The 14732-nt window shown below is 32.4% G+C and overlaps 1 protein-coding gene across 1 annotated transcript; it reads right to left on the reverse strand.

The window, feature by feature from the left end:
* Positions 1 to 834: 834 nt before the first annotated feature.
* Positions 835 to 2191, reverse strand: LOC143251893 (uncharacterized). The gene is made up of 2 exons (XM_076503228.1): positions 2107 to 2191; positions 835 to 1703 (listed from the first exon to the last, which is right to left on the reverse strand). The coding sequence occupies exons 1-2, from the start codon at positions 2159 to 2161 to the stop codon at positions 1165 to 1167; spliced, it is 594 nt and encodes a 197-aa protein (XP_076359343.1). The 5' UTR covers positions 2162 to 2191; the 3' UTR covers positions 835 to 1164.
* Positions 2192 to 14732: the final 12541 nt, after the last annotated feature.

Below are 14732 nucleotides of genomic sequence, written 5' to 3' on the forward strand. Positions count from 1 at the left end.
GTTAGTACCTGTAACAAAGAAATTATTGTTGCTACATGTATTAAAGAGTGTAAATAACACATTGTTAGTACCTGTAACAAAGAAATTATTGTTGCTACATGTATTAAAGAGTGTAAATAACATATTGTTACTACCTCTAACAAAGAAAAGATTGTTACTATATGTAATAAAGAGTGTAAATAACATATTGTTACTACCTCTAACAAAGAAAAGATTGTTACTATATGTAATAAAGAATATAAATAACATATTGTTGCTACATGTATTAAAGAGTGTAAATAACATATTGTTGGTACATGTAATAAAGAACATATTGTTACTATATGTAATCAAGAGTGTAAATAACATATTGTTACTATATGTAATCAAGAGTGTAAATAACATATTGTTACTACATGTAATAAAGAACATATTGTTACTACATGTAATAAAGAACATATTGTTGCTACATGTAATAAAGAGTGTAAATAACATATTGTTGCTACATGTAATAAAGAGTGTACAGAACATGTTGTTACTTCCTGTAACAAAGAAAAGATTGTTATTACTCGGAAGTTCATCCTTTGTTTTTGTAAACTAAGACCATTATAAAGTTTACTCTCTCGTAAAAGTACATGCAGTATGTATTCGAAGTGTTTAATATGAATCAGGTGGCAATTTTGTTCAAAAACAAAACTGAAAACATATTCAGGACATTCTTAGTTTATTAAATTTCACAGAAATATTCATCCATTTTTCACTTCATTGTACAAGAACGTATCCTAGGAGTATCTGTGCGTATTTCTTCGTCAGTAAATAAACCTATATTTACCTTAAATAAGCCCCCTGCTAGTACAGCGGTATGTCTCCGGATTTACAACGCTAAAATCAGCGTTCAATTCCCCTCGGTGGGCTGAGCAGATAGCCCGATGTGGCTTTGCTATAAGAAAAACACAAAAACACACACACCTTGAATACCACACTAATAAACAAGTTTGTTTCTCGTAAGATTTCTGAATTTTTTCATCGAAACTCTGATATCGTTTTCAACACCTAATATTAAGGTTTAATAACGAACTCAAGCGGGTGAACATAATGAATTATATTTGGAACTGCATCATGGGTTTCTTTAGCTACATTATCAGTTCACTTTATGATGGCAGCTATATGAATATCGTTTGTTTTTTACCATGGGCGCCATACTGTTTCTCCATCAGCCTGATTCTTACACTCAACATTTTTTATCTTTATTATTTGGGGATTTTCTTGATTATTATTCTTCACAATTTCGTTTTGACTCGAACCCAAGTCCTTTTTGAAAGGTATTTTAATTCCAGGATGACGGCCAATAAAATCGCCAGATGACGTGTCACTGTTGTACACGGGCCAAAAATAATAACCACTAGAAAAAACTCCAGGACCAATAACGGCGTTCTTAAGCGGCAATTCATTACGATTTGGTTCTGTTTCTCTGGAGATTTCTACTTGTGTTTGGCGAGAATCTGACATCACGAGCAAGTCCTCTATCTGGTTCGTCGAGTCGCCACTGCAACGTTTGTTGTTTTCATGAAGCCTTCTATTCAGGTGACAAAACAGACGGGTCATGAACTCAGAAGAGCATCTATACTCATTAGCTGACAAAAAACGAGTAATCTCAGTCATACATTCCCTGTAGCCAATAATAAAACCTTCACCAGCTGGCGCTTCAGGCATGGTGCTGACCTCTACAGGGAACAAACAAGTTTATTGACACAATACCAACTAAGTTTGGTTATTAAAATAATCTGTTCCCTTTATTAAATGTATGATAAGACAATATAGTCGCAAATTATGCTCTCAAAGTGATGACCACGAATGTGATATTTACTGTTAAGATAAAACGTTTTATGTCAAAATCATTGCAAATCAGAATAATGAGACATGGCTAATTTCTTATTACCACGAGTTGTAATGGAACAAACAACATTAATAAATCCACAAGTCTCAAACATTTAAAACAAATTAAGTTAGAAGACAGCAAACATTAGATTGTTATATATTCTTCTTAAAATACCCTTTTCGTTTTAAAGTTTAAGTCCGAAATCGAGAAGACAGATAACACGAACAAATTATTTTCGTTTGTTATACCTGAACAGGATTTTGTATGAAGATCTTTCAAGTGGGCAACTAACTTTTCCAGCATGTCGGCCCTTCGTTTACTGGTATAAGTTGATGTCTAAAGGGAATTAAAGAACATTTTGTTGAGAAATATAAAAATAATCTCATTTGAATTAATTTCGTGGTGTAACTTTAAGACGTCTGTCACGAAGACATCATGACGTAATGGCATGACATTATTCAAAGGATTGTAACTAAATTATAAATTATAAACATTATTCTAAGGGACAGATGAGGTTATAAGAAATACATGGCCAGGCATAGCCTAGCCAGATGGTTAAGGCACTTGACTCGTAATCTGAGGAGCGCGGGTTCGTATCCCCGTCACGCCAAACATGCTCGACCTTTCAGCCGTGAGGGCATTATATCGTTACGGTCAATCCCACTATTCGTTGGTAAATGAGTAGCCCAAGAGTTGGCGATGGGTGGTGATGACTAGCTTCCTTCCCTCTAGTCTTACACTATTAAATTAGGGACGGCTAGCGAAGATAGCCCTGGAATAGCTTTGTGCGAAATTCAAAAACAAAAAATAATAAGTTCGGGTGGATTCACACCTGCATATCAAATTTCTAAATTTAAGTAAAAAAATCCCGTTCTATTATAAAATATGTTTCAGAATGGACATATGCTTATGTGGCTGAGGGTAAGAATTAGATTTGGTGTATTTGGATTTTCAAGGTGTTACATGAAAGTCTTGTAAAGAAATTGTCTCTATAGGCGCGGGTTAAGTTAGTAAATCAGGTAAAAGAGTGGCTGGATGGAAGGAAGCAGACGGTTTTTACATATGGACTTCAATCAAACTAGATTAATGTTACAAGTGTGGTACTTCAGGGCTCAGTCTTAGGACCTTTGTTCTTTTTGATTTACATCCATAACTGGAAGAAATTGTCAATAAATTACTTACTTCTGCAGATGATGTTAAGGTTTTCGGTGTTGCTGGCTGTGAAGAGGATGCTAGTGATTTACAAAAGGATTTAGATCATTTAGTGAGTTGGGCAAATAAATAGAAGATCTGGTTTAATTATGACAAATGCATGACATATTGGTTGTCCTAATTTGAATTACAAGTATCATTTAAATGGCAATAGTCTTAACAGCGTAATGAAAGTAAGTGATTTTAATGTAATGGTTGATCAGTCTCTAAAGCCATCCAAGCAATGTGCTGTTGCTAGTGGTGACGCAAATGGGTGTATCTACACAAATATCGGATACAAGTGTCAATAGGTTATAATTTCATTGTACAGGTCACTATTTAGGTCATATTTGGAATACTGTGTTCAGTTTGTTTGGTTTGTTTTGGAATTTTGCACAAAGCTACTCGAGGGCTATCTGTGCTAGCCGTCCCTCTTTTAGCAGTGTAAGACTAGAGGGAAGGCAGCCAGTCATCACCACCCACCGCCAACTCTTGGGCTACTCTTTTACCAACGAATAGTGGGATTGACCGTCACATTATAACGCCCCCACGGCTGGGAGGGCGAGCATGTTTAGCGCGACGCGGACGCGAACCCGCGACCCTCGGATTACGAGTCGCACGCCTCACGCGCTTGGCCATGCCAGGCCCACTGTGTTCAGTCTCGGGCTCCTTGGCTTAGGAAGAACATTAAACTGTTGGAAGGGGTTCAGAAGAGGGTCGCTAGAATGTTGCCTTGGATGAAAGGGTTGTCGTATAAGGAGAACAGGAGAGTTATGGGGATCTGACTGAAATGTTTAAGGAATATTGATAGTGTTGATACATTATCTTTCTTCAGGGTAGGAGCATCTTCAGCTAAGATATTTCATTTTGATAAGAAGATGGTTGGCCTTCGAAATGGATTTCCTTTGGATGTTGTGGAGATAGTAAGTTTAAGTGAATTTAAGAAATATGTTTGACAAGTATATCAATGAGAATGGCTCGATTGGGTTGAGAAAATATTTTACATAGAAGAGCGAGCAACGTTTCGACCTTCTTCGGTCATCGTTAGGATGGTCGAAACGTTGTTCGCTCTTCTATGTAAAATATTTTCTCAACCCAAACGAGCCGTTTTTGCATATAAATTTCTCAACAAGTGGGTTTCTCGACATCACTGAGAATGGCTCGCTTTAGAATTTTTTTTAAAATACGTTTACGGATAGTTTTGGTTTAACTTGGGGAAAGGGACAGCTGAGATGAACCAATAAGTCCAATATTGTCCCAAAACGTTATGTTATTTTAAAACTATTTGATGTTTACATTTATTTCACAGAGAAAAATGAAAAAAAAAAGTTTGTGGATTTTTAAAATGGGAATTATGAATATAGGGCTACCATAAATCTTCTAAGCTGGTCAAAACTTATGTAATATTACTGGGATTACGGCCGAAAACGTCGCTAAGAAGGAAGGTACCCAAGTGATGAATTGATCTATTCTAACCACTATAGGTAAGAAATGTATATTAAATCGGCTATATTTATTACTACGTTTCGTTATGTCCAGTATGGGTAGCTTGCTGTGAGTAGAAGTTATTATTTTTTGTTTCTTTGTTTGTTTGAAGTTAAGCGCAAAGCTACATGTTGTTAAAGCCGCAGTGTTAGGCAGAAACAAGAAACTTCTAGGTAATAAAGACATTACTTCACACATTTCGTTAGGGTTCACCAAACACAAAATATCCTTCAACTCCGCTAAACTCTGGTTTATTCTTTCTCGTCGGCGTTTTTCAGTCCTGCTCTTTCTAATCTAGAATAAAATAAATAAAAGTAAATTAAATATATTAAATTGATATTTATTTCTTATTTTAACTGTACATTCACATTGAAACTGTCTCGTATCCGAATGTTTTGTTTTTCACATATAACTTTACAAGAAGCGCCCCCTACCGTTTCTCATTTTCTTTTCTTTTCCCAAAAAAACAGTAAACATGTAAACAAAAAGTTAAATATTTAAAGCAACATATTTAACTGTTTATGCTTAGGAGGTAGCCTCAGGTTTGTGTAATAAAACTCCTTGGGAGGTAGCCTCAGGATTGTGTAATAAAACTCCTAAGGAGGGAGCCTCAGGTTTTTGTAATAAAACTCCTTTAACATAATTTTAGGGTTAACGATAAAGCTCCTTTAACTGAAGTATCAAACCTGAAATTATTAACTGTTAGTGAAACTCGTGGTTTCATTTTAACAACCTAATTAAAATTCAATACTATTTAATAAAAGGAACTTCGAGGCAAAATGTGTACTCCCCATGAAAACCATATAACAAATATGAGAATAAGAAAAAATAATAAATCTGAAGAATTTTAATAAAAGAATCAGGTTAATTTAGTTCACTAAGCTCCCGTGGCTATCACAGGGCCCGGCATGACCAGGTGGTTAAGGCACTCGACTCGTAATCCGAGTGTCGCGGGTTCGAATCCCCGTCACACCAAACATGCTTGCCCTTTTAACCGTGGGGGCGTTACAATGTAACGGTCAATCCCACTATTCTTTGGTAAAAGAGTAGCCCTAAATTTGGCAGTGGGTGGTGATGACTAGCTGCCTCCCCTCTAGTCTTACACTGTTAAATTAGGGACAGCTATCGCGGATAGCTCTCGTGTAGCTTTGTTTGAAATTCGAAACAACCAAGCTATCACAGAATATAACGGGTGCGCATGCGCAGTAACAAAGTTTAAAATTCACCACGTGCCAACTCGTAGTTTTATTGTAAGTGTTTTGACATTCGTTCAATATGATTCATCATGAATTCTTGCTAACTAATTGCCAATAAACAAAACTTCTATATTTAATATTATTTTTCTGTCGTTTAGTGAAGTTCTGGGCATCAAAGTACTTTAACAGATAACCTATAAGTAATTTTATACAACTATAATGATGAGAGTTTGCAGTCTTACCTTTCGCAGTTCTTTTTCTTTCTGCTTCCAGGCCGTCAAGGTCAGCCATTAGAAGCAGCAGAATGTTATTATGTGAGATTCTTTACTTCAATTCCTTCTTAATTTTAAAATATTTTTAAACGTTAAAGCTCTATGGTAACTAATGCTAATCAAATCGTTGTAATTGACCAGTGGTCAGAGAGTAAGTGACAGAACTGGCGGATAATACGAGCAAAATACCATAATAGAAAGGAATTCCACAACGCTAATGTGGCCTCTTTCCAAACTTCCACCTCATGCTGTGACTGACCATCACCGTGTTTAACACCTTTTGATTATCTCAACCTCACGCCTGTGGAAATACGGAGGATTATGTCCAACGGTTTTCTACAGCAGAGTTAAACCACGAATCACAAACAACCAGTCGTTAGGGGTGAGTATCATTAGTCGTTTATGATTACCGCTGTGAATGTGTAAATCAGAGATGACGACAGTAGTTTACACCAATATGTTTATTACTCTCTAAAGATCAGGTGGGTACAAACATACACAGGCAGTTAACAATATCTGATTTGATTTGGTTTATTAGTTGTCACTAATTCTTAAAGATATCACAACATTGTGTATATATCTTTTATTTAGGTATAGCACCTGACATCTGTGTTGTAAAAACTAGCTGGTTTCTTAATGTGGCTATTAAATATTCCTGTAAGTGTACCACCTGCATACATCTTGTAGAATTCACGCATGATAACTTGGTACCTGAAAATTTAATATTGTTAAACAATCGTTTCTCTGTATAACTAGTGAACCTGTAGGCCCATGGCCCACATTTACAAGGTCCCTGTAAAGCAATTTTAAGTTCTTTAACTAAGTTGGAAACGGTAATAACTAAGAATACATATTTATGTGTTCTAAATTTGTGGTTCGCTTTCGGGGAATCCCCGTAAAAAATTTCTGCAAAATACCCGGGGTTGCTTGAGGGGTTCAAAAAAGTGGCCGGGACGATTCGTTTGGCTCTATTTAGAAGTTTAGGAGTTACGTGACACACAAACACTGAATCTCATTATATGATTATTAACAAATATTTAGAGACCCGGAGAACCTCAAAACAAGGATATCGTATTTTTCGTTCGCATTAATTTTCACGTATTCGCCGTGTTCTCGCACGAAGCACGTGAAAGGAATGAAAATATTAATATATTACTAGCAGTGACAAGCAAAACACTTGAATGAAATTTGTATCTTTATTACAACAGTATTCCTATAAATACAGGGTATCTGGAATAATCGAAGATACCGAACTATATATGCTCAATTGTCTTATGCCTAACGTTAATTAAGCCTTTTTAATTACAGCGTATATTCGATTAAGGGAAAAATTAACACCTAATTTGTGTTCGTTTCTCACTTTAGTATGGTTATTTGCGAAACTTACTTAATAACTACCAATAAATCAACTTATAATGTTTTCTTAAGACCTAATATTAGACTTTTCAAAACGTTCATAAGCCTTTAATTTGTTGTTGTAAAAATGTCTACTAAACTATGTTTACATCCACCATTTTGTCTACGTCTGTTGAAATAAAGTACTCGTAATTCGTGACGAGAAACCCGATTGAAGTAAAAATGTGTTCTCAAGACGGCTGGTATTGGTATTAAAACTATAATTAAAGGCTTGACAATACAAAGTATTCGTAAAAACATATTTTAGATAGTATGGTACACGCGCATTATCAGAACATTCAAAAACTGAGTATTATTATGATAGGTTGACCTTTTACAATTCTGTCTCCCACACACTAGTATCACGTGGTTATAAACATCTATACTGATTTGAGTAGAGATTTGGGTTTAAAATTTCTTTAAGGTATTTCAATTTGTCTTATCTTACGCCGTATTGTTTGATTTCCCCAGACTGTCGTTTGCAGGTCTCGATATGGGACAGATTCACCTACCTGCCATCTGTTTGCTTCTTACACAGGTGGTCAGAGCACGTGCGAAACTTTTGCTCGACAGACAAAGTAAAATAAATACTATCACTCAGTTCTAGAATTTTGTATAGGAATACACGGCACAATCCATGTTTAACACGTCAATTAGTTCGTTAACTGTTTAACAGCATGCTATAGGCCATCTGTGGTCAGAGACATCTGGTAAGTCTACAGATCATGTAACCGACTTGTCACAAATAAAAGTCATTACAAGTACAATGTGTCATAACCCACTTATTGTACGTAAATACATTTTGTTTTCTGATGAGTTATAACAACAGAGAAGAGTCAACAAAACGTTACACTATACTATCAACTTACCGAGTAACAAAACGTTACACTATAGTTTCAACTTACCGAGTAACAAAACGTTACACTATACTATCAACTTACCGAGTAACAAAACGTTACACTATAATTTCAACTTACCGAGTAACAAAACGTTACACTATACTATCAACTTACCGAGTAATAAAACGTTATACTATAGTTTCAACTTACAAAGTAACAAAACTATACATTATACACTATACTTTTAACTTATCGAGTAACAAAACTTTACATTATACACTATACCTTCAACTTACCAAGTAACAAAATTTTACATTATACACTATACCTTCAACTTATCAAGTAATAAAACTTTACATTATACATTGTACCTTCAACTTATCAAGTAACAAAACTTTACATTATACACTATACCTTCAACTTACCAAGTAACAAAACTTTACATTATACACTATACCTTCAACTTATCGAGTAACAAAACTTTACATTATACACTGTACCTTCAACTTACCAAGTAACAAAACTTTACATTATACACTATACTTTCAACTTACCAAGTAACAAAACTTTACATTATACACTATACCTTCAACTTATCCAGTAACAAAACTTTACATTATACACTGTACCTTCAACTTACCAAGTAACAAAACTTTACATTATACACTGTACCTTCAACTTACCAAGTAACAAAACTTTTACATTATACACACTGTACCTTCAACTTACCAAGTAACAAAACTTTACATTATACACTGTACCTTCAACTTATCCAGTAACAAAACTTTACATTATACACTGTACCTTCAACTTATCAAGTAACAAAACTTTACATTATACACTGTACCTTCAACTTACCAAGTAACAAAACTTTACATTATACACTATACCTTCAACTTATCGAGTAACAAAACTTTACATTATACACTGTACCTTCAACTTACCAAGTAACAAAACTTTACATTATACACTATACCTTCAACTTATCGAGTAACAAAACTTTACATTATACACTGTACCTTCAACTTACCAAATAACAAAACTTTACATTATACACTAAACCTTCAACTTACTAAGTAACAAAACTTTACATTATACACTGTACCTTCAACTTATCGAGTAACAACACTTTACATTATACACTATACCTTCAACTTACTAAGTAACAAAACTTTACATTATACAATGTACCTTCAACTTATCCAGTAACAAAACTTTACATTATACACTGTACCTTCAACTTACCAAGTAACAAAACTTTACATTATACACTGTACCTTCAACTTACCAAGTAACAAAACTTTACATTATACACTGTACCTTCAACTTACCAAGTAACAAAACTTTACATTATACACTGTACCTTCAACTTATCCAGTAACAAAACTTTACATTATACACTGTACCTTCAACTTATCAAGTAACAAAACTTTACATTATACACTATACCTTCAACTTACCAAGTAACAAAACTTTACATTATACACTATACCTTCAACTTATCGAGTAACAAAACTTTACATTATACACTGTACCTTCAACTTACCAAGTAACAAAACTTTACATTATACACTATACCTTCAGCTTATCGAGTAACAAAACTTTACATTATACACTGTACCTTCAACTTACCAAATAACAAAACTTTACATTATACACTAAACCTTCAACTTACTAAGTAACAAAACTTTACATTATACACTGTACCTTCAACTTATCGAGTAACAACACTTTACATTATACACTATACCTTCAACTTACTAAGTAACAAAACTTTACATTATACAATGTACCTTCAACTTATCGAGTAACAAAACTTTACATTATACACAGTACCTTCAACTTACCAAGTAACAAAACTTTACATTATACACTATACCTTCAACTTATCCAGTAACAAAACTTTACATTATACACTATACCTTCAACTTACTAAGTAACAAAACTTTACATTATACACTGTACCTTCAACTTATCAAGTAACAAAACTTTACATTATACACTATACCTTCAACTTACCAAGTAAACAAAACTTTACATTATACACTGTACCTTCAACTTATCCATAAATAACAAAACTTTACATTATACACTGTACCTTCAACTTACCAAGTAAACAAAACTTTACATTATACACTGTACTTTCAACTTATCCAGTAACAACACTTTACATTATACACTGTACCATCAACTTACCAAGTAACAAAACTTTACATTATACACTGTACCTTCAACTTACCAAGTAACAAAACTTTACATTATAAACTATACCTTCAACTTACCAAGTAACAAAACTTTACATTATACACTATACCTTCAACTTACCAAGTAACAAAACTTTACATTATACACTGTACCTTCAACTTACCAAGTAACAAAACTTTACATTATACACTGTACCTTCAACTTACCAAGTAACAAAACTTTACATTATACACTGTACCTTCAACTTACCAAGTAACAAAACTTTACATTATACAGTATACCTTCAACTTACCAAGTAACAAAACGTTACATTATACACTATACCTTCAACTTATCGAGTAACAAAACTTTACATTATACACTGTACCTTCAACTTACCAAGTAACAAAAACTTTACATTATACACTAAACCTTCAACTTACTAAGTAACAAAACTTCTACATTATACACTGTACCTTCAACTTATCGAGTAACAACACTTTACATTATACACTATACCTTCAACTTACTAAGTAACAAAACTTTACATTATACACTGTACCTTCAACTTATCGAGTAACAAAACTTTACATTATACACTAAACCTTCAACTTACTAAGTAACAAAACTTTACATTATACACTGTACCTTCAACTTACCAAGTAAAAAAAACTTTACATTATACACTATACCTTCAACTTACCAAGTAACAAAACTTTACATTATACACTGTACCTTCAACTTACCAAGTAACAAAACTTTACATTATACACTGTACCTTCAACTTACCAAGTAACAAAACTTTACATTATACACTGTACCTTCAACTTACCAAGTAACAAAACTTTACATTATACACTATACCTTCAACTTACCAAGTAACAAAACTTTTACATTATACACTATACCTTCAACTTATCGAGTAACAAAACTTTACATTATACACTGTATCTTCAACTTACCAAGTAAATAAAACTTTACATTATACACTATACCTTCAACTTATCCAGTAACAAAACTTTACATTATACACTATACCTTCAACTTACTAAGTAACAAAACTTTACATTATACACTGTACCTTCAACTTACCAAGTAACAAAACTTTACATTATACACTATACCTTCAACTTACCAAGTAACAAAACTTTACATTATACATTGTACCTTCAACTTATCCAGTAACAAAACTTTACATTATACACTGTACCTTCAACTTACCAAGTAACAAAACTTTACATTATACACTGTACTTTCAACTTATCCAGTAACAAAACTTTACATTATACACTGTACCTTCAACTTACCAAGTAACAAAACTTTACATTATACACTGTACCTTCAACTTACCAAGTAACAAAACTTTACATTATAAACTATACCTTCAACTTACCAAGTAACAAAACTTTACATTATACACTGTACCTTCAACTTATCGAGTAACAAAACTTTACATTATACACTGTACCTTCAACTTACCAAGTAACAAAACTTTACATTATACACTATACCTTCAACTTATCAAGTAACAAAACTTTACATTATACACTATACCTTCAACTTACCAAGTAACAAAAACTTTACATTATACACTGTACCTTCAACTTACCAAGTAAATAAAACTTTACATTATACACTATATACCTTCAACTTACCAAGTAACAAACTTTACATTATACAGTATACCTTCAACTTACCAAGTAATAAAACTTTACATTATATTAATTGTACCTTCAATTACTAAGTAACAAAACTTTACATTATACACTGTACCTTCAACTTACTAAGTAACAAAACTTTACATTATACACTGTACCTTCAACTTATCCAGTAAACAAAACTTTACATTATACACTGTACCTTCAACTTATCAAGTAACAAAACTTTACATTATACACTATACCTTCAACTTATCGAGTAACAAAACTTTACATTATACACTATACCTTCAAATTACCAAGTAACAAAACTTACATTATACACTGTACCTTCAACTTACTAAGTAACAAAACTTTACATTATACACTGTACCTTCAACTTACCAAGTAACAAAACTTTACATTATACACTGTACCTTCAACTTACCAAGTAACAAAACTTTACATTATACACTATACCTTCAACTTACCAAGTAACAAAACTTTACATTATACACTATACCTTCAACTTACCAAGTAACAAAACTTTACATTATACACTGTACCTTCAACTTACCAAGTAACAAAACTTTACATTATACACTGTACCTTCAACTTACCAAGTAACAAAACTTACATTATACACTGTATCTTCAACTTACCAAGTAACAAAACTTTACATTATACAGTATACCTTCAACTTACCAAGTAACAAAACGTTACATTATACACTATACCTTCAACTTATCGAGTAACAAAACTTTACATTATACACTGTACCTTCAACTTACCAAGTAACAAAACTTTACATTATACACTATACCTTCAACTTATCCAGTAACAAAACTTTACATTATACACTATACCTTCAACTTACTAAGTAACAAAACTTTACATTATACACTGTACCTTCAACTTATCAAGTAACAAAACTTTACATTATACACTATACCTTCAACTTACCAAGTAACAAAACTTTACATTATACACTGTACCTTCAACTTATCGAGTAACAAAACTTTACATTATACACTGTACCTTCAACTTACCAAGTAACAAAAACTTTACATTATACACTATACCCTTCAGCTTATCGAGTAAATAAAACTTTACATTATACACTGTACCTTCAACTTACCAAATAACAAAACTTTACATTATACACTAAACCTTCAACTTACTAAGTAACAAAACTTTACATTATACACTGTACCTTCAACTTATCGAGTAACAACACTTTACATTATACACTATACCTTCAACTTACTAAGTAACAAAACTTTACATTATACAATGTACCTTCAACTTATCGAGTAACAAAACTTTACATTATACACAGTACCTTCAACTTACCAAGTAACAAAACTTTACATTATACACTATACCTTCAACTTATCCAGTAACAAAACTTTACATTATACACTATACCTTCAACTTACTAAGTAACAAAACTTTACATTATACACTGTACCTTCAACTTATCAAGTAACAAAACTTTACATTATACACTATACCTTCAACTTACCAAGTAACAAAACTTTACATTATACACTGTACCTTCAACTTATCCAGTAACAAAACTTTACATTATACACTGTACCTTCAACTTACCAAGTAACAAAACTTTACATTATACACTGTACTTTCAACTTATCCAGTAACAACACTTTACATTATACACTGTACCATCAACTTACCAAGTAACAAAACTTTACATTATACACTGTACCTTCAACTTACCAAGTAACAAAACTTTTACATTATAAACTATACCTTCAACTTACCAAGTAACAAACTTTACATTATACACTATACCTTCAACTTACCAAGTAACAAAACTTTACATTATACACTGTACCTTTCAACTTACCAAGTAACAAAATCTTTACATTATACACTGTACCTTCAACTTACCAAGTAACAAAACTTTACATTATACACTTGTAATTCTTCAACTTACCAAGTAACAAAACTTTACATTATACACTATACCTTCAACTTACCAAGTAACAAAACTTTACATTATACACTATACCTTCAACTTATCGAGTAAATAAAACTTACATTATACACTGTAATTTCTTCAACTTACCAAGTAACAAAACTTTACATTATACACTATACCTTCAACTTATCCAGTAACAAAACTTTCATTATATTACTATACCTTCAACTTACTAAGTAACAAAACTTTACATTATACACTGTACCTTCAACTTATCAAGTAACAAAACTTACATTATACACTATACCTTCAACTTACCAAGTAACAAAACTTTACATTATACACTAAACCTTCAACTTACTAAGTAACAAAACTTACATTATACACTGTACCTTTCAACTTACCAAGTAACAAAACTTTACATTATACACTATACCTTCAACTTATCAAGTAACAAAACTTTACATTATACACTGTACCTTCAACTTACCAAGTAACAAAACTTTACATTATACACTAAACCTTCAACTTACTAAGTAACAAAACTTTACATTATACACTGTACCTTCAACTTATCGAGTAACAACACTTTACATTATACACTATACCTTCAACTTACTAAGTAACAAAACTTTACATTATACACTGTACCTTCAACTTATCGAGTAACAAAACTTTACATTATACACTAAACCTTCAACTTACTAAGTAACAAAACTTTACATTATAC

Source organism: Tachypleus tridentatus, chromosome 6 (genome assembly GCF_004210375.1).
Source record: "Tachypleus tridentatus isolate NWPU-2018 chromosome 6, ASM421037v1, whole genome shotgun sequence".
NCBI lineage: Eukaryota > Metazoa > Arthropoda > Merostomata > Xiphosura > Limulidae > Tachypleus > Tachypleus tridentatus.